A 26768-nucleotide genomic window follows, 5' to 3' on the forward strand; every position below is an offset into this window, starting at 1 on the left:
ACTGTTTGCCTGCACACACAAACACACACGCCGACTAAAAACAGGTTCAGTACACAGCACAAACTTAATCATTGTGGCAAATGAAATCCAAACATGTTTTCAGTAAAAGCTAGCCAGAGCATAATGTACTAATAACCCTGTTCCACCATTTATCTTGCTGCGTTCACACTGTCTGCAGCACCATCAGAGTCAGCTGCGAGCTCCTCGCTGTAGCTGGCTGAGCTCTAAGAGCTCTCGAGCTCGAGAAGTCTAAGTGAGGGAACCAGCTGGCATCTCAGACTTAATCAGGGACCCTTTCCTGGCACGATCGAATCAAAATATTGTTGCAGTGAAATTTCAGGAGGAGAGAGAGAGAATACAGCTGCATGACAAGAGGGGTCAACAGTTCCCTCTCTGCTCAACAAGCCGAACGTGTCGCACACCTGCTTTTTTTTTTTTTTTGTTGAGAGGAAAAGATCCGGCCCATTGTAGAGCGGGTTAAACAGATTCAATGATCATCCACCTCACACTAAAACACAGCTCTGAAAACCACATAAACGTTAAAGTACGGTCCGGAATTCAGTGTTTGCTGGAGCAGCAGCCGATTCTATCACCTAAAAATAATCCTTCTCTGTAATGAGGGCCCTGGAGAAAACGATCAAGGTGCTTTTGGTGCGATTTATCTTTGAAATGCATCATAAATTGTGTGTCTTATTGTCAGCATCTGACTTAACCCAGTTCATTTTGCCCTCCAATGGTTGAAGCTTAATTGGCGTTATGGCGGGGCTATCAGCAGCTGGTGGTCATGCACTCGCGCTCAGGGACGATTGTCCTATTGAGTCGAGAGAAAATGCTTAATACGCATAAATTTGAAACGCTCTGCCCCTCCTCTTCCAATCAGCTCAGCCCGACAGTGAAATCCCTTCTTCTGCTGTCTTCATTTGAGTCTTTTCAGTTATATAGTGGTAGAAAAAAAGGGGAACTGAGATCTGAAAGTAAAGTAAAACAGTATCTTATTTATATGTGGCGGACCCCACCACCTTTCTAGTTTCAAACAGTGCTCTGGGACCTTATTTTCCTCTTTGAACAGCTTGTTTATCAGTTATGGAAAAGATGACAATTTCAGTTTTGTGTTTTTACCTCATTAATATTGTAGTTATTCTGAGTTTGTATTCCTTCTCCAAAAACAAAATAGTGTACCTGTATTTTAGTGACTGCTCCTACTTGTGTCACCATGAGTTCATATGCCCACAGCCGCCACTGATCACAGGAGCGTGTGCTCAGAACTGTGCTTGATTTGTTTCCTGTCTATGATCCAGTCAAACTCTGACGAAACACTGATTACCACAGTTATCATCGTCTTTGCCTCTTTTCCTAAATGTGCTCATTCAAAGCGTCTTAGTTGCGCTCTAATCTTCCCTGTATAAACAACACAAAATCTTCGCTTAGAAAACAGCTCCATCACTCATCGCCGCCAAGCTGTATGTTCTGCAATTCTACCTAACGAGTTGCAATGGCGACGTGCGAAACTACTTGAAACGACGAAAAGGAGGAAGAATCAAGCGGCTCAGTTTGTTGGCTGATCGGTTTAGATTTCTGCAGATAAAAACCACGTCACGGATGCAATCCCAGCTTGTCTCACCATTGTCGAAGTGTCTCCCACGTCAAGTCTGTCCCCTTCATAGAAGAATGAGTATGCATCGAAAAAGACACACTGAACAACTGTTTGCAAATGTTTAATGTGAACTGAGACTCATTCAAATTGGGCTCCAGTTCAATCATCCAAAACCAATTTAGTACATTTATAAGAACAATAGTTCATACTGAATTGTTTACTTGTGTTCTACGGAGGTAAGCAGAAAACCAAGGGGTCATGCGTGCACATTCAGACACACACATTTATACTGGTCAGTGTCTAGACCTACTGTCAGCAGCGCATTCAGTCAAGAAGAAGCAGCTTGAGGATTTGGGGTAATGAGGTATGTGTCAGTGTCAGCCAATCACTCCCCTGAGACTCGGAGGGATTTTTCTTGTCTGGAGACCAAATCCTACAAAGATACAGAGAGCAGGGTTGAGAGAGAGAATAAATGGATGGGGCGCAACCTCCATACCTTTTAGGCATTGGACTGCCCAGTGCTCAGTGCTTTCTCCTGACAGAAATGTGACTCGCTGGACCACTGAGTCAGAAAATATGTTCAAATAAAGAAGTAAATGAAGTTCCAGCTTCAGTTCGGCCACAACATCCGGAGAAATGTTCTCTTCAAACTTCTTATCAGGGATTTAAAAATAGAATAAATGTTACACTTTTATTACATATTATTGAGCTTTTTATAATGGTTAACGAACGCACTCCTTCTGTTTTGCTAGAAGACGAGGCTTTTTCGTTTAAAGCTAAGGTATCACTGAGCACTGTGTCACACCTGATACATCAGAAAGCGTACGAATAAATGAGAGGTGAATAAGTTACGTAATGCAATTCCGCTCAATACAATGGTGTAATGGAAGGTTTACACACCTCCCACAGGGTACCTATGCATATATTTTCAGAGGCGCAACATCAGGAGAAGTCAACCCGCTAATGTTCGGGGCCCCCCAAAGAAATTTGGGAAAAGGGGCCCCTGATGGCCACTCATATCGCCACATTAACCCATTTTAAGCTCCCATCGAGGCACATTACTGCACACAGCAGTGATGTGTTATGTTGTGTTGGTGGTGATCAATGGTCTTATGATGTGGGTTATTTACAGTGACGATGCTGAAATTAGTTGTTATTATTTATTTACATTGTTGACATTTATATTTGAAAATTCTACTCTTTTCTATTCTTAATTCTATTCTTAATGTATCCATTAAAAAGTTAACAAAAAAAAAAAAAAAAGGTTTGGATTTTTTTACATTTGCAGTTGTAGTTTAGATAATTTCTAACATGATGATGATGGAGGGTGGTTGGAGGGGCCTGCCCCTGGAAGTTTTTGCCCCAACAGACTCTATAATGTCTGTGTCTTACATGTGTTGGTAGTGTGTTCTTACAGTTGAAATTGAAAATCTCTGGTATTACTTTGTCCACAGCTGTATAGTAAATGTGAATGACAGAGGGAAAGTGAGTTCATATTTACAAACCTGATATTGTTTACTTAGTTTATTAAGGTTTCTTTCGCTTCCCTGTTGTGTTTATGGCTACCAGGGCATGTGAGCGGAGCGCGGAGCGGAGCGGAGAGCGGAGCGAGCGGGGAGTGGAGCGTGCAAAATATAGTTGGAGCGCAGAGCGGGTTTTAATCCAAAGGCCAGAGCGATGGTTCCGTTTCGCTCCAGTTCCGCTCCGATACCGCTCTCAACGAGTCTAGGGCATGCACAAGTCCACACGGACTCACGTGTGCCTTCAAGGAGGTCATTCATTGAGAGATGGAGTTTGTAAAAATATTTCGAAAAGCAAGCAGGCAGGCGCACCGTCAGCCGGGGGGGAGCGCTTTTTTTACGAGAAGACCCCGGCAGCCCACTAACACCCGCTATAAAGCAGCTAACATTGAAAATGAGTATAGCGGTGCAGCGCCGCTGTTCCACCGTCTGGGGAGAACCCTGCAGGTCATATAGGTGCAACGTCAGGAATTGCTCCCTCTTTTAAATTTGAGCGAGCATGGAGCGAATTAAATTTTAGGTGAGCGGAGAGCGGTCTTTGAGTGGAGCTGTCTGGTATGACTTTGAGCGATGGAGCGAAGGAGCGAACACCCACGTAAGCGGGGAGCGGAAATTCTCGCCGCTCAGCTCTGCTCACATGCTCTGATGGCTACCTGGCAATTTTAAGAAGCATTTTTAGTCTCACTCTGTTGCTGTGTCTCAATTCAGGGTCTGCATCCTTCGAAGGACCCGGCCTTTGTGTTCTTCGAAGGCGAGTCCTTCGGGGAGACCTTGTTAACTGCGGCAACCGTTGTTAAATGTTAAATCTTGGGATATGTGAGGCCACGAAGGAAAGTAGCGGTGCATCCTCCAGAAAGAGGGAAAAGAAGGCCGCATTTGTGGGCTGCATGTGGAGGAGCCTTCAAATTGGGACAGCGTGGCGTTGTGATGTAGTTGGCCTTCAAATGCATCCTCTGAAGGATGCAGACCCTGAATTGAGACACAGCATATATCAGCTCTATTTGCAGCCATTACACCAAATGCACTACTCACACCCATGGAGCACTTATTAGTTAAATTTGTAATGTGTCAGATACATGCAGTGTAGTCAGGTTCGGGCTGCAGGCTGCAGGTGTTTGGGCTGTGCGCACCAGAATGAATGCTAATTTATGGTCGACCATATGGAGACAGCGCCAGCATTGTTGGTAGGTGACCAGAGCTCAGAGGGCAGCGAGAGGTTAGCGCTACTGGACTGTGCTGTCATCACGAACACTTGTGTAGTTATTGTTTCTGATGCTTATTAAGCCGCTCAGCAGATGGACAATAATCTGTGCAATGATTGCCATCAAAAGCAGTGGCTTGTAACTCATACTTAGCCAGCAAAGCTCATCTGGGGGACGTTAGGGGACAAAGGACAGCTCAGAACTCAGATGTGGCTCTTTTTATATGCACCGTGCCTGACTGGAAAATGCAGTTTTTTCCGTCCTGTGCGAGGCAATGTTCGAGTTCAACTTCTACAAGGTCCTCCTGTTTATTCAAGGCACGTTAGGCAAGCTCAGCTATCGACAGTGTTTACTTATGGAAGTGACATTTGCAACTTTATTTAATTCAGTCAGTTACTGGCTATTGGGATGACCTTTCGCCGGCTTCCCTGGCAGGAGCCTATAAACCTCAGAGACTCGCCGGCTTTATAGACATTCAATAATTGCACAAGGCACTATTGATGAAGTTGTTGTGTGCACCACCTATGAAATGAATTGGCCAAGGAGCAGGAAACCACAGCAGTGCAGCACCGGTGCAATCTTGATGAGGATATTTATGAAATTAAAATTGATGAAAATGTGACTCGGGGGCCTTTTTAAGTCTCTTTGCCAAACATATAAACAGCTATTTGTTTTTATGCAAAGAGCTCGCTGTTTGCATTCCCTCTATAGCCCACTGTGACACTATGATTGTGCGGCAGACAGTGATGGATGCACACTGGTCTCGTCTGGTGGTTGTCTGGGGGAGACACACGTGGGGCTGCATGGAAGCCATTTAAAGGCGGCTATGAACCCATCTGTCCGTCAGAAAGTTTGCAACCGATTTGTGAGAGAAGGATAGATGGATGGAGAGGAGAGAGTGAGTCTCTTTATATATTCTCAGAGGATATGGGGAAAGTATGGCTCTCCGCTGTCACACAGGTAGACTTCAAATTTACAGGAAAAGCATATCTATCTATCTATCTATCTATCTATCTATCTATCTATCTATCTTGGCATGACAACTTGAATGCTTGATTTTGACAGCAGTATTTGTTAACTGTACAGCCTAGAGTAATCTCATTTTTATGCTTTGATAAGAGAAAAAAGCAGATGTTAGAGCACGGTCCCAACAGAGAAGGAAGGAAAATTAACACGCAAACACCCTTGACTTCAGCGACGGTCAAAATTAAAGTGTTGTGTTTTCCTTCCCTGGTGATCTGAGCTGGAGGCGAAAAACACCAGTGACTATGCAGAGGGACTTTACCCAGGAATGAACACAGTGCCCTTCCGACTGAAGACAGAAGCCATACGTTGGTTTCTTTTCTAGGTGTGAAATATATGAATATCTGCATAGATCCATGGCAAAAATGATATAGGCCTGTGCAGCTGCAGGTATGGTCGGTAACATCTAATGTAAATTACAGGCAGAAGTGCGACCAGGTTAAAATGATGACAAAATAAGCTGTTTTGAGAAAATAAGTGAAATGGATATGCAAAGCAACTATGTAACATAAAAACTGCGTGACAGATAAAAGGTCAATGACTTAGCACGTACTATTGTGATGCCAGATCAGCCAGGTCATAAGTGGAGATGTGCTCATGTTAAGCTTTGTGTAAGAACATAGTTTGTTGAACCAGAGTCCACGCTACCACGCTAATCCCTACAGTCCGTGCAGCGCAAAAAAGGTAGGCTAAGCCCCAAGATCCCATATTCTTACATTGCAATCGTGCAATCAGTTAAAAAAAGATGTTGAGATGGTGATGAGATGAGATAAGGCTGCTCACAAGCACGTTGTCGATGTCCGAACCCCTTGGAGAAAGAAAATCTGTTAATTCATCTCTGGACCACAAAAATTAAGCCGTCCAGACACGCTTTTTGCCTCATCGGCTCATAATCTTTTCATTAATTGCATGTATTGGAAAAATCCTGAATTATTATGATTCATCGCCCCAATCCATCACTCCTGAGAAGAAATTCCCCGCAAACAAATTAAATCAATTTACTCACAGGGGCAGAGATACGATATGTGGAACAGAGGGACTGAATCTCATTTGAATTCTCTACTTTAAGTGTGCCGGGGAGTGAAATCCATCAAACAGATAAGATGGATTCTCTTTTATAGAACAGTAGTAAGTTTTAAAACAATATGAAGATTCATCTGTTTTCGCAGTCTGTTCCTGCATCATAGGCAGTATGTTAAACAGTCAATGATGACTCGCTGTCTTAGAGCATACCGTCCTGGGTAGGCAGATAACACCAATATAAAGGACAGAGACTGTGCTTTATACAACCTTCACGGTGATACCCAGGCTGAGATGTAACACATTGAGCATGTGGGGGGGGGGAATACATCCTAAGGTCTATCATCTACAGCATGCCCACACATACGTGCACATCCATGCAGACATATCACCAGCCGGAATCGCCAAGCTTTTGCGGTAAACCTGCAACAGTTCACACCTCCTTTATATACCCTCCACACAGCACAGATGGTTTTGTTGTGGTTCACTTGGCAGTCAGCACCATCTCAGGCTCACGCAGCGCTATAGGATTTCATAGTGTTTCATTAGAAATCGCATGTGGAAAAAATAAAAATAAAAATAAAAAATGTGTAGATTTCACATATCCGGTGAGGTTTCAAAAGTTAGCTGGCTCACTGAAGGCATGCTCGAGGAAGCAAGTGGGTTTAAAAAAAAAAAAAGTAAATTTCACCCACACATCACACGCCACAATGTCCCTTTCCTCTGATCTCGGCGCCCTGCCCCAAGGGTGCAATAACAGTTTATTACACCTATCCTCACTTTATGACCCCCCCCACCTACCCTCCACGTCGCTCCCCTCAAGCCCACGCTAACTGTTATTGAAAACACCCAGGTCTGCCATATATCATTCCTGAGCAGCACGTTATGCTATGTGCAACCTAGCTAATCACCGCTGGCTTGTGCGGCCACATCGGGGTAGTTCCACTTATCTAATATCTGCTTAGATGTGGAAGTGTTTAAACACAATCCCATTTGTCTTTATAGCCCGTGTTACCCTGAGGCCGAATTCCTCCGTCTCCCGCATGTATCTGCGGTGTAACTGTTGGGAGTAAATAGGAAATAGAATTGAAAGATTTTGCCCGTGTGGAGGAAAAAAGGGTAAATTAGTTTGGCCTAGTTTATTGCTAGCCAAGAGGGTAGATTGCAAACATTTAGGTTATATTGAACAGAGAGCACAGTATAGCATGTGTAAGGGATCTTGGATTAAAATGCAAAGCGTCAGTGAAGATCTCTCAGGGTAGAGGTGTTCGGAGAGAGAGGTAACAGCTCAAGGGTGACAGTGTGACAAGACCCAGGGAAGGACCTGCCACCCCTCTGTCGCGCTGATGGCGCCTCTGTCATCAAGAGGGTGCAGGCAGGAGAAACCACACCGCTGTGGCAATACAAATGAAACCAAATTATAATGCTTCAAAAGAACAAATGTCAGTGTGTCTATGAGTTGGCAGCAATTCAGCAGCTTTACAAAATACACCGGAAAAAAACAGCAAGGGCATGTAAAGCGGAGAAGGTGGCTTGTGGTTTAAGTCAAAAAGAGGGTTGCTGAAAATCAATGAAGGCTTCCACGAAATCTCAATCAGAAACAAGTGAAAAGGTCCAGGGGTTGCTCGCTATTGTTTTGGTTTGTATGCTAAGAAGCTAAGACTTTGGGATTATGTGCATTCTTTTTCTTGCTCTGTGTCTCTTTGTATCTGTGTGTGAGCTTCACGCCAGACTGAGCACTGCAACAGCTGATTGGGCAGATGGCTAGTTTCGTCATCCGAGAGGGGCAAGGTGTTGGATGGGTGGAATCGGGTCTGTCTAATTACTTGTCAAGTGAGCAGCACAGCTAGCCGCTAAAGAGCACTCGTGTGATTCGTGTGCCCCCGAGGGGTGATGTGAGGTGGGCTCGGGGTGCACTGGGGTCCAGTGACTTCCTAGTCTTACATGACCAGGCCCACTGAGCAGGTGCTGCGGCTCAGTGTCCATGCATGTCATATGTTGGTGCGCCACGAGTCTGGTACACACATATTGTGTATCAAATCTCTGTTTCCATAATGCAGTTGCCCGTTTTTAGTTTGTACAATGAAGCCACATTTGGAATGTATGTACTATTCTTGTTGGTACCTTCGGACCTTATCAAAGTGACCAGTACTGCAACATTTATGGTCAAAGTTCAAGCTATTTACTCAGTAAAATCTGTTGGAAAACAAAGTGGGAGATTATCTGTGTGACTGCTTTCTGAAAGGTTCAGTTTGTAAGATAGTTGACTGTTAAGTCTCATCCAAGTCATCAACTACTGACACTTTGGGTCAATCAGCTGTCTGACAAACCGGACCTTTAACCCAGTCCGGCTTTATCTAAAATAACTGTCTTAACACATGCTTATGTCTCTGTTGATTATTTCTCTAGTATGTGCCGGCACAGAGAACAAGCTGAGCACGCTGTCGGACCTGGAGCAGCAGTACCGGACCCTGAGGAAGTACTACGAGAACTGCGAAGTCGTCATGGGCAACCTTGAGATCACAAGCATTGACCGCAGCCGGGACCTCACCTTCCTCAGAGTAAGGACACAAAACATTATAGCCACGTACATGATATTTGCTAACCATGTGGCTGGTGGTAAATATGTTAATTTTGCTTCCTGTTTGGTACCTAAAATGGGGTGATTCAATGTGCACTACTTATGTAAAAAGCTGAAGTTACATGTCAGTTTCAGGTAAAACACTTGCTTGGTTTGGATGGGGCTATATCCACCTACGGTTTCTGTTTGGACATATCTAGTTGTCTCTTCTGGCTGGTTTTGCATCAAGCAGACAGATCTTAGATGTATGTGTATAACTATTAAAGGCAATGAACAAATAATCAATTAATCCTTCCGTTATATTGACATTATTTGACATCCTTAATCAGTGCCATCATTGCACCTCCTGATAGCTGAAAAGGTAATTTACTGAATTTAGTTTAACCTTGCCAGTTATTCTACAAAGGCTGAACCATTACCATGTTGATTAAAACACAACTTTCTCAAGTGTTTCTGAGTGCTGTAACATGGCATGGACAAGTCCAGTTGCCTGCGATGCAGCACTTAGAATTACCATGACCTGGATGACTGAGAACCTTCATCAACATCTTCCTCAAGTTGGAAATATTTGAACATTGCTATCTCTTATACATTTGCTTGACAGGCATGTAAACACACATTTCAAGTGTACCCAACAAACATCCAGATCATGTATTGTGTATGAAAGTAACTGTCTAAATAGTCTGAGTGAAAACTCAAGTCTGTGAACTTTCGCATCGGTGTCTTCTCATTTGACCTTGAATGTCCTCTGCTCAGATCCTTCTCAACCAATCAGCAGCCAGATTAGTGTCCACATAGCCATTGATAAGAAGTGAGGAAAGTTTTTTTCCCTATCAGGGGTAATCAGACTTCCTCTCGTCTAACAGAGAGTCTAACTGATTGAATGCTCATACCACTGCGGTCTGAAGCAAAGAATAATCAGAATCCAAATAGCATGATCTGGCTTATCTCCTTTTTGATGAAACATGATTCACAGGCGGAGAAGGAAAAAGTGCAGTGGCATTGGACATCAATTCCTACCTTTCATAAAATGTTCAAATACTAATAAGCAGTTTTTAAAATCCTCTTATTTCTAAACTGAAAATATGAGCAACTGATTCAGGGTCTCTGGGAGAGGTACATTTAAACAGCATGTCTAGCTTTCTCTATTAGCAGCAGTTGAATGAAGTAAATCGGGGGTTCATCAGCTACATTTGTCTTTGGAGGGGCCCAACTTTTAATAAAAGAAACAATTCATTTGGGCCTTTTTTTTCGACAATTATTGTCTAATATTTTCACAATATTTAATTTTTTTTACAAAATGTGTTGTTTACATTTGCTTATATCGATGTGAATATCCACATAAATACATGTTTAAATAGAAAATACTGACAATGCTGTGCTTGACACCGTTCCCCTAAGTTGAGCTACAAATAATTTGGTCATTAACTCAACAAAACACTTAACATTGGACCAAGCTGGAGTTGCTTTCTCATGTGATCTTACAAATCCATGTCTCTGGGATTCAAGTTTTGCCCTTGTGTTCAGTCAGCATCCTATAAGGAAATATGGGCATCTACGGGTGTGGTTAAGCTGTCACAACAAATGAAAGAAGCGACTGTTTGTTTGATGCTGGCATAGATTCAGATATACCTTAGCTGAATCAGAACCAGAGAATATTTCTTCATTGGCAGAAGATAAGATGTTCTTGCACTTCTCTTGACTCTTGTCTTCCGCGGCTGGTCTTATGGTTGACGTTGGCCTGTCGTAGACATGATGGATTTTTTGACTGCCCTGTTTCCGTGTAACTAATCATCCGGCGCAACAGGTCACAGATTTGGCCATGGAAAATACACCCAAGTGACACCTCTTGTGCCCTATAGACAATTGTATTGATTCACCAAAGACTCTGGGGTTACCTTCCACAGTCTGGCTGATGCACTGCTGCAGGGAATGGCCAGCATTGGAGCCAGGTGGTTTGATGGTAGGTCTGTTGAATAGATTTAAAGCTAACATGCACATTGCTTGCTTTTTTAATGGTGCAGGGAATCAAATCCCCCCCAAAAATGAGACCAAGTCATTCCCTGGAAAGGTCTTTATGACCGAGGGTCAACCTTTAATAATAAATTAATGCAGAGGTGGAAAAAAATGTGTGCAGGAATCACACTTTTTCATTGAAACCCATTGAGCAGGCCAAGAGAGGTTGGAGTCAGGGGTATAATTCGATTTGGCATGAATTATGCACTTTTTGGTTTATTGCTAGAGGCTGGCAACTAATTGATGATCTATCCCAGGGTAGACTGAACCTCTACTGCTGTGAGTAACGCTAGATGCACGCATTTTCTGAAATCAATATTTTGCCAACCAGACGGAACATTTAGGCAGGTGAAATGGGCTGATGATGACGTAGTAACTGACTGAGAGGAGGCTCTGATGCTGAGGAAGTATATGTTGTTTGGGTGAGGGAGCTGCTCATTTCCATTTTGACGTCATGGACACAAACATTCACACACAAACAAAGTGTCAGGTGATGAAATTTCCAAGCCCCTCAGGGTCCAGAGCAGTAATAATGTGGTAATGAGCAAGAGGTCAAACGGAGGCAAGACAAGTTACTGTAGTGAAATTTAAAGAGAAAAAAGGCTGTTTTTTTGTGTAAAATCAGCTGTTACTGTTGACCTTTGTTGGCCCTCCACTTCTGAAGAACATCACCCCAGTCCATTCATAAAGTGCTCCGCACTGCTAACGCCATCCAACTCCAATTGATTCCAATCTATCTGGGGGGCTGGGGAGCTCCCCTGGTGTTATGCCAAAGTGCTGACTACATTAATGGGCCGGTATTGCTGTTGAATGGCTACGGAGGCTTTGCAAAGAAGGCGGCCCACCAGCAATGCATGCTGCGTTTTCATATCATGCCTCCTTATAGCAATGATTTCAAGTTGCTATGACAAAAACAATTTGTTTGCATCAGGTAAAAAGCAATGGAACAGCCCATGTCCTCTTGTGTATTTACTTTGAATGGAGATCAAGATTGATCAAAGCAGTAAAATAAAACAGAGTCGTTAAGTGTTCTGCAGAGAGAAACTGACAATACCCCCTGCCACGCAAAACAAAAACAAGATAATATTAGGAAAGAGGGAGCGATGGATGGTAATGTGCTACCATTAGACCCCTGCAGAGGTAATAGGCCCCACTGACTCAGATGAAGAAAGATGGAGATGCAGTTCAATAACCAAGTGTGATTGTTGTTCAGTTGCACAGAACCAAATTTTTGCTTTACATTCACACTCAAAGTTGTTGTTTTTTTGTTTTTTTGCTCGCTTTTAACAAGGTCTCATCCATACAAGCTAATATTACACAAAAGCAATTCTTCACAGGTTAAGGTGAAAGACGCCTCCGACTGAAATCCCCCCCTTTACCTGCCTGCTTCTATGTTATGCCACCACTCTTTTTTTTTTTTTTTTTTTTTTTATAAAAGGGCTCCCTGTGGCGCCAACTTGCCAAGTTCCTCCACCTCTCCGCAGTTGGCAATTAACATGGGCTAATTGAAGATGCTAATTAAGAACACAGGGTGCCAAACAGCAAGGGAGCAAGAGGGCAGGGTGCAGCGTGTATTTTTAGGGGGATATTTTTATTATTATGATAAAGCACATTAATAACACAGTTCCCCGGGGAGGGAGAAAAACTTCACCTTGAGGTGGAGGAGGAGGGGAAGGAGTGAAGAAGAAAAAGAACCATTGTGCGGAAGCTTACCACACAACCTGTCTCTGGGAGGTGATGGAAACTGATGCCTGTGCATTGGGCTCCTTCTTTTCAAGATAGCCAAGAGATTGATGGCTGCCTCCCAAAGCCCCTCAAACAGCTTTAGCAGTAAATAGAGTCCATCTTCCAAACTGCCTTAACGACAGATGAATCAACGCTCGCACTGTGATTAATAACTGCATTCCAGCACTGAGGCTTTCTCCCTACTCCTCTGATATGCACATTCAAAACCTACGAGCCGGGGTTTGCAGGGCTCTACCCACACATTCTCGCAGTTTAAATCACTCCTAAATCCATATATCCTTTGAACCCTTTCTCTCACATTATAAGCAGAACATACATTTGCAAATTGAATGCGCGCACATTGCCAAATCGAAATGACCCGCTCAACATATTGAGACGTTTTTGTTTTTTTTTATTTTAGTTTTTTTTCTGATTGGGACACAGAGGAAAAGCAAACACACGCTCTCTCTTTTTCCCTCTCGTCGCTTTCTCCCGCGCACTCATAAACGGGATCTGTGATTATGAAATATTAATTTTTCCCTCTCCTCCCCTCTTCCCAGTCTCAGTAGGAACTCACAGCCACACAGCCAGATTAGATTGTTTGTCTTGCCAATGCAGCTATTAGTAAACATGTAATTTTCCCCTCAATATTAATGTGGTGATCAGATTGCCTCTCAGCCTAGCGCCATTCACTGACTCCCCAGCTCTGTCCCCGTGGTCGCGAGTGAATGACGGAATTATCATTTACAAATAATGTTAAAAATTTCCAGCAGGCCTTGTGTTAATAGTGCAAGAGGAGCACCACAGAAAACAAAGATGAAGCTGAGGATCCGGGCAGCAAACGCCTTGTGTTGCATTTAGAAAACGACTTCTTTTATTTTCTTTAAAATGTTATGCCTCACAATATGCTTGCTTTATTTCCTGTCTTTTTTCCCCCCCAAAGTCATAAGGTATTGATCGAGAAAAAATCTAGTTCCTTTAGATATAATAGAGTCTAGTACTACACAACTACAGCTTATATCCTGAGGCAAACAACTAAAACAGTAAACACAACAAAAGATAGCCTAAAATATATATAAGGAGGTACTTATTGCAGGAATGAAGAGCGCTGTGCAGGCCTTTGTATTTATATCGATTCATTGTTCTTGGCTGACACCATAACGCCTATATTCTAAAGGAGGCTTGTTGGAGTGGTGGTCTGTTAATGTGGTCCTCTGTGACACTTTTGTGAAGTGTTCCCTTGACCCTTTGCTTGTTAAAAAAAAAGGCCTCTCATAGTGACACATACCGAATGGATACCACTGTCGAGCACCAGTGAGCAGGAACAGGAGGGTGACTAGAGATTAAAATGTCTGCTTACTTAAAGCTTTAATCTGTAACTATATTGTTGCTATATTTGCTAAAATTGTCATTATGATCTGACAGTAGAATAAGATACAGGTCAACTGTGTAAAAATCCACTGTCTGCGGCTCCACCCAGTGGCTGTAATTTGATTTGCAAAAATCCACCGCTCCCGGATCAACACAACCAACCAGAGCCAAAGAGAGTGTCTGAGATGTGTCAGTCACTCTCGTGCATACGCTGCTGCCAGCTCCCCTCCCTCACGCAGGCGTACCAGGTCAGATACGTTCAAGCCAAAACTGTAAACAATGGCAGAGAACAGACAACGACAACAGAGCTGAAGAATGCCCAACCATTGCCCACGTCAAAGAGAAGAAATAAGAAGACTGATGAAAAAAGCGGTGAAAAAAGAAAGAATTGCACTGAGCCAGAAAGAAGACAAGGATAAATATCGGAGCGTCATTTCAGAGGTGGAGGGAGCTGTGGGATCTGTAAGGAGATGCAGAGTTAGGGGCTTTTCTGCTGGACAAGTAAGGACCCCTGCTTGATATATGTTTCATTCCATGTTTTTACCACAAGGCTAAGTTGGCGGCAGTTATAGTAATACTCGCAAAAGCGCATATGGCCGTACAATGTTGCAGTCGAGCTACGTAGCTTGTTGCTAAATCTAGCTTGTTAGCTTGTATGCTAACTCTGGCATTTAGCTTTGTCTGTATGGCCACTGGTTAGCAAAAGTGTCTTTCAAGTGACCGAGCAGTTATAATGTTTGTTTGTGTTCAGGACGCTCTGAAGTCGTTGAATTGGTCTAGAGAAATAACGTGAATCATGCTTCAGAAAGGCAGCATGGCGTTGCACCGGGTAATGATTACGTGGTAATTCTGTCTGCCGCAATGTGAGGAATATTGTTTGTTACCCTGGATATCTACAGTGATCTGCATGAGGCACTTGTCATTGTAATTTAGTTGTATTGTATTGTGAACAATCAGGGCTTATGTTGTTATTGTTATTTTGAAGGGTCTGTCTTGATTATCTGGCATCCTCTTGTTACCGTGGTTACAAGCCTGCTCGTGCATGGCAGGCCCCTCCTCTGTGGGGAGGGGCTTTGTAGGCAGGGCTGCAGCGCAGCAGAGAGGAAGAAGGAGGGACCTGGGCGCTGTGCTCATTCAAATTTTCTGACTAAGTCCACTTTTTTCTCAAAACTCCAGACTGTAGCTTTATAGGTGTACTATGTAGTTTTGGGGAAGATAATTTAAATTTCAGAAAATAACTTTTCATGACTGAATAAACACACTGACCTTAAAGGGCAACGCGCTTTCATCCTGTTTGACTTTGTTTATATGTGGCAGACCCTGCCATCCTTTGTAGCTTCAAACAGTGTTCTGGGGACCTTATTTTCCTCTGGGAACAACTGGTTTATACAGTCCTGGAAAAAATGAATAGTTCTGGTTTTGTATTATTACCTCGTTAATACTGTAAATATTAAAAATCGGAGTTTTAATTTCTTCTCCAAAACTACATAGTGCCACCCTTTAAGTTATAAAAACAAAAAAAAGTTCAGAAGCATGTATGTCTGTGTGTTCAAATGTGCGCAATCCAAATCCTAATTTTGTGTTGTGGGTGATTATAAATAGTGAACAGTAATGTTTAACTGTCGTGGTATTGGGTTACAGTTTTTATTATTTGCATTTCCTGTTTTATGTTGAAAGTCTAGCCTCATGTGTCATGTTTTTGATTTACACTTCCTGTCTTTTGCTTTTTCACAGTCCCAGCTCATGAACCCTTGCTGTGCTGGCCTGCTTTTGAATTTGGACTTCAGCTTGCTTTTTGTCTCTACAACCCGCCTGTTCTTTTGTTTCTGCATTCTCATCATTTTTGCAAATGAAAACAGTAGCTAGAAGACATATTTGAGACACTTATGGTTGACCTTTGGTTGGGCCCCATGCATGCACGACGAGGCGTCAGAGAGCTGGGACAAGTCAAAACAGCAAGGGTGGATTTGTATTTTATCCAATTATTTATATACTTTGATTTTATTATATTTTGATTCAACGTTGTCCTTGGGATTTCCTTATTATTTTATAAAGAGCACGGCCTAGACCTGCTTTATATTAAAAGCATCATGAGAAAACTGCTCAGCTGGGTCTGAGGAGCAACTTTTTACTTGGCAGAGGACTTTCACTTCCCTTGACCTTTTTCACTGTGCTGTCACTTATCCCCCCCCCCCACACACACACTCATCCCAGAGAGACTTACCAGAGGTGTTGCCCTCTCTAATTCCGTATTTTTCAATGGCACAGGCGAGAGTGGCTAAGAGAGAGGAAATGTAGGCAGCAGAAGTTCGCCAGTGTTACTAAAGCAGAGGGTTCATAAAGGAGGATGGAAATTCAAAAATGTTAATTCAAACAGTTTGGAAGATTAGCAAAATTTTAACTCTGAGACATCAGAAGATTCCTCCCCCCCCCCCCCACTGCTGGAACAAACAGCAGCAGTTTATGAGTCGATCTGCTGCATCGCTTTAAGTTGTTAAAGCACAAGTTCGCCTTGCCAGAGGAGGTGGACTGACCATCTGGGTCTGTGAGCAACCACCGTCTGAACACCATGCTGTGGCACGACCAGCTGGCACTTCTATTGGCTGCGTGTGTGTGTCTGTGTGAGCGTATGTGTGTTTGTGTGTGAGAGTGTGTGGCAGAGTTGTAAATTCACGACAAATTACAAGTTTTATTTTGATATACTCATTCGAGCTGTAGTCGAGCTTCCGATGACAGGCTGATTGCCGGTTCATAAATTGTGACTGAGGTGGCCTAACCAATTAACGTTATGCCGCCTTCAGGTGCCTGTCAGAAATATATCAGCACAATTTATGCGCACGGGGACGATAAAAGGAAAAATACAGGTGATGATCATGTCATGTGCTGATTGTAAAGTATGAATCAACGCCGGTAAAATACAAATATACGACATGATGGAGATCAGCCACGTCATCACGCATTGGTTAGTCATTCATTGGGGAGGAGATTGACTTTTTTTTATAAAGTAGGCCTGAAAGAATATTTAAACAATATAGCAGCAATAACTAAGACTGCTCCCATCTATTATTAGCATCTAATGGTTAAATCATATGCTGCTTTCTGTAGGTGGAACTTAAACATAAAGTTTCTTTCACTTCCTATTTCCCACCGCATTTGAAAGCACCATCTATTCCTGCACTCTGTCCCCGTCTTCTGACATCTTCCTTCATACTTCTTCTTGACTGGCATATTTGTCCCTCAGGCACCATCGGTGCCCTCCCCAGCTTCCTAATTGTTGATGCACTGTTAGATGAGTGCAGATTACGTTGGCCCCCTGCTCCTCAGCAAACTCCTTCAATATTAATGAAGACTGATGAAGTGCGAGGGAGCCCCTGTCTTTCAGGCCCGAACTAGATTGGATTGACAATTGCAATTAGCGTCCCCTCAAGTTCATTTCCATCACTTTAATTTGACATGAAGAAGGACAGTGCCGGGTGGGAAGTGAGACCATTGAGAGGGAGCGAGAAAAATCCTGAGGAGAAAGGTTAGAGAGGGAAAATAGGGTGAAAGAGTTTGACCAGGAACTAGTTTGGGAGCCGGGGGTGGTGCGGTGCGGTTTGGCAGACACAAAGGAAATTGGAGAGTCCCTGGTAATCTCTTCCTCGCTGATATCTGAAGTGATTTTCTACAGCTTACTTTTTACATTTCTTGCTTCTCGCCATGTAAAGTGGAAGCCAGAGAGAAGTCCTGTTCAAATCCGCCCTAAGACCTTTGAGTCAGGTGGCACGTTGTGATCTCCATCCTGTGCTGTCTACTATGAAGCCATATAGATATTTTTTCAGTCTTCGCCCTAAGTATTTCAGTATTTCTTCTCTCGCCTGCAAACAGTCCCCGAAAGGGATTGCTTGTCACTGGTGTGCGAGGAAGAAACAGAGTGTGGGAGATACAGGGGACAGCGGTGCCTGGAAATTAATGGTTCTCCATCCTTTTGGCAGGCAAAATAAGAAATGGATGATAGGCAAAGGTTGATGTTGTGTCATGCTTGTGTGTATTTCTATACATTTATATTTATGTGCGTGGACGCCTATGTGTGGGGTTGTGGGTGTGTCATTGTAACTGATGTGAATGGAAATCTGACACCAGAAAACGTACTATTTGCCATTTTGACATTCATCTTCTCGTTTACGAATTGACTTGGGCCGTTGGTTGTATTTGTGTGTGTGTGTGTGTGTGTGTGTGTTGTGTAATCATACGCAGGGTTAAAACCTCCCTGTTTGACTGGCAGATACATTTTCTTCTTCCCCTTCCCTCCGCCGGTCAGCCCGCATCATTATCTTCCCGTCTTCTTTGAAATGATCTGGACAGATAGAGCAACGGAACGAGAATAACAGAAATGGAGAGGTTAAATGTCTGTGTGTTTGGCAAAAAAGAGAGAAAACGTTCCTCTTAAAAGAGCCAATACACACTTATCATTTGAATTGACCTGCACTGCGCGCAGGGCAATGAGAGAAAATCATCAAAATAGACACATATCAAACCTGTTTCGTTATGATACTTACTGTAAGAAAAGAAGTCTGCAGAATACTGCTGCTGCTCTTCCCTCAATTTGTTGAAACTTACAAGCGTGTTCCACATTTTGTCACCATGGAAGCACACTAGAAGTAATAAAATTGCAATTGTCTCAATCTGCAAGTTCTTTACTCTGTAATCATGAGATAGTCATTTTTGTGATAAGTTGCACTCAATAGGTGTTGGGACACCCCAGTGGCTTACCTGTTCGAGCACCCGCACCTTGTAATGAAGTCCTGTCTGCGGAGGGTCTGGGTTCACTTCCAGCCCAGGGCCTTTTTGCTGCATATCATTCCTTCTTTCTCACTCCCCCTTTTCCCATCCTCCTTCGGCTGTCACGATCAAAGAAGGCTTGTCTGTGTTGTAAGTTGCTATCTCCAAGTAACAGCAGAATTTCCCCACTGAAAGTGTGCCAGTCAGGGACCTACAAACGCGGGCACATTAAATTGCTTGTATTTTAAGAATTCTACTTGACGGTCTTTTATCAACAACGGTAGCTTGCGAACATTTCGTGGTTTTGTGCAGTAGCAGCATGCGCTCACTCCTAATGCGTCAAATACAGCAGCTTCGTCAGTGGTATAGATATATGAACTGTATGTCAGGAAGCTTTATTACGAAAGTCTAACCAGACTTTGACCCTAACCCTTTGACTTTATTACCTGTAATAGCTACCTTGACCCTGGAGCCCGTCATGTGCAGAACTGACTCTAGAGGGGTAGGTAGAGGGTCAGACTTAAGCCTAAAGGAGACATGTTATGTTCATAACTTTGTTTTGGGTTACAACTATAAAAGGTTTACATGCTTTAATACCCCAAAACTCCCTCCATTTTCTCATACTGTCCAGTAATGCAGCATTGTCTTCCCCTCTGTCTGAAATGCTGTCTCTTTAAGCCCCCCTTTCCAAATACCCAGTTTCCTCTGATTGATCCCTCACACATGCCTGACCCAGCATCGCTGACAACAACTGAACAGCTGTGCTAAAAGAAGTCTTGTGTACCAAACTAACCCCGAGGCATAAATCATGCAAATGTGTGACATGGTGACGTAGTGTGATGTCACAGAGTCATGATATTAAAGGCGGGACTACTGACGATCAATATTATGTAAATGATTGCTATTATTTTTTTTACATATATTTTTGCTTATGATACTTTGGATTGATGTTCACATGTATTTTGCGTTTAAATGTTTGAAAAGTAAAAACTCTTAAACTCTAAATCAGAAAGTTAGCGACGGACCTGCAGTCACTGACCCCTGCTGAAAACCCAGGGCGTAGAAACAACAAATTATAAGTACGCAGATGACCATACAAAGTAACCTGTGCACCCTCAGGGGGCAAAATTTACATCATGAGCCCTTTCAAATATCTGCAGTTGTGGAAAAACTAATTTTGACTTAAGTCGTGCGAGGACTATGCACCTGCTCTGGGGCTTTAGTTTAAAGAAATCATGCTGTCCTGGCTCAGACATCACAGCAGATGCATGAGACTTTCTCACAACACTGCGTGCATGCACACACACACACACACACACACACACACACACCAGAGGTGATAGTACTTATCGTATCAGAGCAGTGCCAGACTGAATAGAGAGGCAGTGGAGAGGAGAAGCAAAACCGGGGCATGACAATAGCCCTCCCTGCTTCTCTGATGCCTTTCAAACTTCATATCTGCTTCCCTCTGCCGCTCCGCAAAAAAAGAAAAAAAGGTGAACGATATAGACCGGCTTCTCAGGGGGATCGAAATCAATTTCCACCCAGTGTGACTTAGATTAAGGGAGTCCTTTTCAAGAATCGCCGGTGTTAGGGCTTAGATGGCCCGAGTACAATAGTTCCGGGGGAACCAAACTCTGTCCTCCTCATTAACAGGACCCTACTGATAACAGCACTTACGGAAAACAGCCACCAGCCCATCTCATTCTCTGCAGCTTTGTTTAGGCCCCCACCACTATTAGTCGAGTCTGGGCATTATAATAAGAGACCTTACGAGTTTGGATTGCCTTATCTGGTTACTGAGAGTGTCATATCTGTACCTGGTTGTAATTTTATTATTCTTTGCATCGTTTTTTTCTCATGTTCAATCTCAATAAGTCCTCTGATAGCAACATCGGAGGAGCAAGCTTTTGGCTTCCATGCGAACCCGCTGCCTGGAGCATGGAGGTCAGCTCGCTCATTTACATTCCCCGTCCGTATTTTCCCAGCTGAGTGGAGAATGAAATTCGCAACCTTGTGATGACAATCTCGACTTTTTAAAACTTGCGCCGCTGCTGAAGCCACAGTATGTAAGTTTATGTGCCAGTTGAACTGTGTTGCATCATGGTTTCATCTCCCTCGCTGCCCCTGTCTCCGTCATGTCCTCCAACTCTGCCGATACTTGTATATATTCCACTCAGAAATCTCTATTTCATTAAAATACCAGACACTTAACCTTCTTTAGCTTCCCCAACGCTGCCTTACTGCAGTATAAACAAAGTTTGGTTATTGAGTATGCGGTTTAATTAGAGAATTTGGTCACACTGGGTGAAGATAAAGAGAGCTGAACAAAGAATTAATCAGGTTGTTTGAGCTGGCGTGTTTGATTTGGGTCAAGAGTATGTTTTGAGAATTTTTTTGAGAACACTTTAATGAAACTGGAACCTATGTTGAAATCAATTCCCCATGAAGAAGAAGTTTTACAGCCTGCTTTCAAGGCTGCAGGAGTGTTTCATATCTGTTAGATTAGAGGGCTTTGTTGTTTGTATTTGTTCAATGAAAGAAAGAGTCCGTATCCTGTTCAATGACTAGAATGTGTTAACACATTATCAACAGTAGCATGAAATTCAATATGTATACTAAATATTCACCCAGCCGCTCTATCCTGTGCAAACTTATGTTAGAATTTAATCATCCTCGTGCGCTCTGACTGCACCAGGAAACGTCTGAAATATCAGATTTCTCTGCTGCCGAAGGTTAAAACCAAAAAGCATAAGTGAAAAGAAACAAAAACAAAAGTGATTTTCATTTTGATACAGTATCGTATTGATTTCTGGGGGTATTTGTTTCCTTTCATGTGGCGTCTTTTAAATAGTAGGACATTTTATGAAACGCTCGAATAAAGAGAAAGGGTGTAGAACTGAGTAGAGACGACGCTGTATGAGCTTATTATTTCAAGCTTTCATAACATATGCTCATTTTCAAGTTTATGATTTTAATTTGGGTTACTACTTCTACTTCTGCCTGAAACGCTCAGTTTTAGCTCATGTCGCGTTAAGGCCTCCCTCTCGAATACCCAGCCTGCTCTGATTGGTCAGCTCACACACACCTGAGCCAGCACAACTAACATCAACAGAGCAGCTTCCCTAAATCCATTGTTTCACGGCAAACTCGCCGCTATAGGCATGAATTATGCAAACGTGTGACTTACTGTGACTTGCGATTACTACTGACTACTGACGAGGTGTTTCAGGAGCAGTGTTTCCTGCGGGAGAGAGGCGCTTCTGTTGACCCTCTTAACGATCAAGATCTTTTATGCGTACAAGAAGGAAAGGACAAAAAAATTTAGATAGATAGATCTCTGCAGAGGAAATGTCAGAGAGCGTTTGAGAGCAATGCTTCAGGACTTCTCACCTCATACACAAGAAATAAATTGTCCTGAAGATATATTAAAAGTAATGAAGTGCAGCATATAAGATAATGGATTACGTGTGAAATTGAGACATTACTATGGCATCCTAACTAAACAGTTAGCATTCACCACTTTGTTGGATTGTTTTCATATCATCGTAAGGGCAACGCTGGTGGTAAGACCAGTTAAACAGACCAGCTTTCAGCCACAATAACCGATCAAGCCTGCTCGCTGCCACAGCCCTTCATCCCACTGAACCCCAGCTAGCTCCGGGTGCAGTCAAACTTCGACCTTCCTTAAGGGTGAGAAAAACAAAACTCGGTGAGCTATCATAGATCAGCGTGACGACCTCGCAGTTCCGAGCAGTCTTTAAACCATAAAGAATCCCCGGCCACCACTCATGCTTCTGGTTCTGAACAAGTTAACGTCTTCCCCCATAAGGTACCGTAGGTTTTCATACAGGAGATGTCCATTAAAAGAATTTAAACATTCATCACCATGCCCCATCTACTCAAGAATGAACCTCCCAACACCGACAAACTCTCACAAAGACACAAAGCTGTGAGGTGCGTCACGGCAGATTCTGTGTCTCCAGAGCCAAAAAACATGGCACAAGAAAGCACATAATTACTTTTTTTTCTACCTTCTAAAGGACTGACTTGACATTTTAAAACATATGAAACTCCATTCAGTATAATTTTCCAAATACAGCAGATATTCTGACATGTCAAAACAGGAAAAGCAAAGTTGTAATTGATAACATCAACAAGGGCTACACTGTATTGAGTCAGTTCAGGATCCAAGTCATGTACATGCTGGCTCTCTGGCTTGACTTACGAGTCTACTTGATACAGGAAAGTCACTGTTAATGGTTAACTTCACTTACGCTTTTGCTAGCAATGCTAGATTTCTACAGTACGGAGCAAGCTAGTTAGCCTAGCATGCAAAGAGCAGCTCACATTAGACCAAAATGACACACATCCTATTCAACGATCACATGTTTGCTCTCATATTTTTTTACAGTGTATGATATATCATATGCTCCTGAGTCTAGCTATGGTTCTTGGGTTGCGCAAGTAATCAGCCGAATTGTCTTTTGTGAAATATGGTTGTGTTTTGACCTTCAGGGCCACCGTAGAAATGAGTATCCAGTACAAATAATGCACTTTTTTAAGAGTATTAATCAAAACATAGTGATGCTCAAGATGAAGGAAAGTCTTTGTTGGGTAGCTGACTGAGGTTCAAGTTTATTAAAAACAAAAATGGTTCTGTAAGTAAGTTCTCATACTCTTGAAATTAACAAAACAATAGTCTGAAGCCCAATTCTGAGGCTGTTCTTTAAAAGGGTTTTCTAATGAATAAAAAATACAGCAACTTTTAATCAACAGATTACAACTTCAGGCTCAAATGAACAGCTTCTGGTCAGTCCCTCTCACCGCTAATTTAATCACCACCCACTTCAGATTTTAACCGCAACCATCCAGAGCACAGATACAGACAATTTAGGCGGTTAAACAGATACAGATAATGGTATGATCCCAACCTTTTCCCAACATGTTTCTGTGCTACTGTGTCTCCATGAAGCTTTCCCTTAATTTGTGTCTCTTCGTCTCTCCTTCTGTCCATTGCCACATCCCTTTTTGTATCTCCTTTCTTTTTTTCTTTTTTTTTCTTTTTTTTTTGGGGGGGGGGGGGGACGTGCCTTGTATACTGTAGATTGTCGGTGAAAGAGCCAACAAAGTCAGAGCAATTTTCACTTCCAAGATAGTTGTGCACTGAGCTCGACAAAAGCCTATGTAATTACAGCAGTAGTCACGGGTACATTAGTGATAAAGACATGATGGCTCACATGGGTGGAGCCGGCACTTGTTAGCTAGCCGCGATGCATTCATGTCATAGCAAAAGCTGCAATTATACTAAAAGAGACTCCCTTTCTAATTCTCTATCTCTTGTTCTGTTTCTTTATGTTTCTCCTCTCTAATACGCTCACTCTCTCTGCTTTCTCCCATATCGTTTGCCGTGCCTTTATCTGCACCATGTCAATGTCTGGCAATGGGATTATCTGCATAACAAAGTATTATCATCTCGATGGGCAATTAAGTTATTCTCTCATCTATTCGCAGGGAGAAATCGGAATCATTCTGAATAGAACAAAAAAAAAAACTTTTCCTCCCCCGCCACCCCCCCATGCCATATTTTCGTCTTCCTCTCTAATAGGAGGCTTCTTTTGTGGCTCCTCTGAAGATGACACAGCGGTGCTTTTTGGAAGACAGATAGTAGGAACAATGGAGTCTCCTGCTGCAATGCTCTTGGAGACGCCAGGCTTTGCTATGGTAGGCCTTGTCCCTATTTCAGTCGCAATAATGAAGCCCCTTATTTGGCCCCTGGCTGGCCCTGACAAGTCATGCCCGCACTGACTGAACAAAAATGCCCATCAAATGAAGGAGGCTGCAACAACAGCTATTATGTTGTTATGCGAGGATTACTCACCAACTGGTGCTGTTAGGAACACATAGCACATAGGCAGGAAGGGCTCGTTGAGGATGTCTATAAATATGATGCATACAAGAGAGCCCAAAACAAAGATTAAGCCTCATTTGAAAAATACATCTCCTGTAGCATAGAAGTTAAGCATTAAGTATATATGATAAGTTGATATACATTTATATTTCAGGTCCCATATTGTGAAAAGTTACATTTCATTATCTTATTTGATTATAAAGTAGGCTTATGTAAGTACTGTGAAGGTTTCATAGAGACTTCAGGGCTTCTAAGACTTACGAGACCAAAGCCATACAAACACACCATAGAATAGCTGATGCTGAAACATGGTGGGCAAGTGCCTGCTCGGGCCTGAGAGAGCTGACCAATCAGAGCAGGATGTTTTGATTTGTTTTGTTTTTGGGATGGGGATTTTAAAGAGACAGGCACTAACATGACGAAGGTATGGCAGCAAAGTACAGTGTGAGAAAAATACAGTTTCAACATTAAAGGGACGTTTTGCAGTTTTGGAGAAAACAATTTGAAGTCAGAATTTTGATGTTTTTAAGGTAATAATACAAACACAGAAATATTTTTTTTTCCTTCATTGGATAAACAAGCTGTTCTCAGAGGAAAATAAGGTCCCAGAACACTGTTTAAAACTAGAAAGGTGGCAGGGTACGCCAAATATATACATAAAAGTAAAATAATATGAACATTTTCCCCAAAACTACATAGTGCACCTTTAATTTGTAATAAACAAACCAAAATAAAAGCATGAATCTGAAAATTAAAATGATGTGGGAGCTTTACTCAAAGCTTAAAGTAAATTTAAAGCTAGCAGAACAACATGACTGATTGCATATCTACCTAATGACTCTGATTCAGGCTTTATGTTTGTGAATACATGTCATGTCAGTGACTGGAATCTGAGATGGTCATCGTGAATATGTGAAGAGCAGCTGAGGAAGAGGCCAAGCAAATAACACTACAATGGATTGTATGTTTTCATCAGTGCAGTACTATAACACAGCCAGCTTGCAGTAAACTGTAGAAATAAGTTGAAACAAATCATAAAGCAAGGACGGTGTGCTAGAGGGTGGGAAACGATGAGAGCAAAAAAAAAAAAAAAACAGCGAAAAGAAAAACACAGCAGAACGAAATAAAATGAATGCACCTTTACGTGCAATCACTGTTGCAATATAGCCGCATAGATGAAGCAACAGAATCAGTTCAGGAAGACGATAAAGTAAAGGGAGTGATTTGTGACACCGGGATGAAATTAAGGCCCTCGTAAACAGCAATGAGCCAGTACCCTGCCCAGAGTAAGCTGACTCGTCAACTTTGTTCCCTCTCGTCATCTGGTGTCCTTCGGCATGAAAATTACTTGATGTGACAAATCACAGACAACAGAGAGTACAGTTATTCGTATATGTTGATACCCCAGATGAAAGGATACTTTTCAGTAAGTAAAAATATCCATGCACATAAATATCTAGAAATGATACTGTCTTGGTCAGATAGAGCAACACAACAAGGCCAGGTACAGAAAGTGATACTTTGCTTGTCTTTGACACTTTGTTTTCGAGTTAATTTGCCTCTCAAGGGTCAGCGACCCTGACCGCTCCACCCTCCGAGGCTACCCACCACCCATCACCCCACCCCGATCTCCTCTGGCTATTTATTCCCAAAACCCTGTGGTGAAATTGGCTGAGGGGCTAATCAACATTTAGCTCCTCCAAGTGTGTTATTACACAGCAATTGATGGATGGTACAATTACACCCTGTGTCACTTAGCTAAATGGCTATGTAATCCTAATGAGTTTTTATTCAAACACTGACTAGTTAGCGCAAGGAGAGCTGTGGGTGGGAGCTGAAAAAACAAAAGGGGGGGGACACAAAAGGAAGCCACTACTGCATGTAAATAATCTCTCCCTCTCTCTCTCTCTCTCTCTCTCTCTCTCTCTCTCTCTCTCTCTCTCTCTCTCTCTCTCTATATATATATATATATATATATATATATATATATATATATATATATATATATATATATATATATATATATATATAAGAGCGAGAGAGA

At 42.5% G+C, this 26768-nt stretch overlaps 1 protein-coding gene across 3 annotated transcripts in view; it reads left to right on the forward strand.

Annotated features, from left to right (window-relative positions):
* The window catches only part of erbb4b (erb-b2 receptor tyrosine kinase 4b), a 362141-nt gene that overhangs the window by 150459 nt on the left and 184914 nt on the right, over positions 1-26768 (forward strand). For all 3 annotated transcript variants that reach the window (XM_030428316.1, XM_030428318.1, XM_030428317.1), the window contains exon 2: positions 8769-8920. In XM_030428316.1, coding sequence (XP_030284176.1) covers positions 8769-8920 — 152 coding nt within the window. The remainder of the gene's footprint in view (positions 1-8768; positions 8921-26768) is intronic.

The sequence above is a fragment of the Sparus aurata genome, chromosome 9 (genome assembly GCF_900880675.1).
Source record: "Sparus aurata chromosome 9, fSpaAur1.1, whole genome shotgun sequence".
In the NCBI taxonomy this organism is placed as follows: Eukaryota; Metazoa; Chordata; class Actinopteri; order Spariformes; family Sparidae; genus Sparus; species Sparus aurata.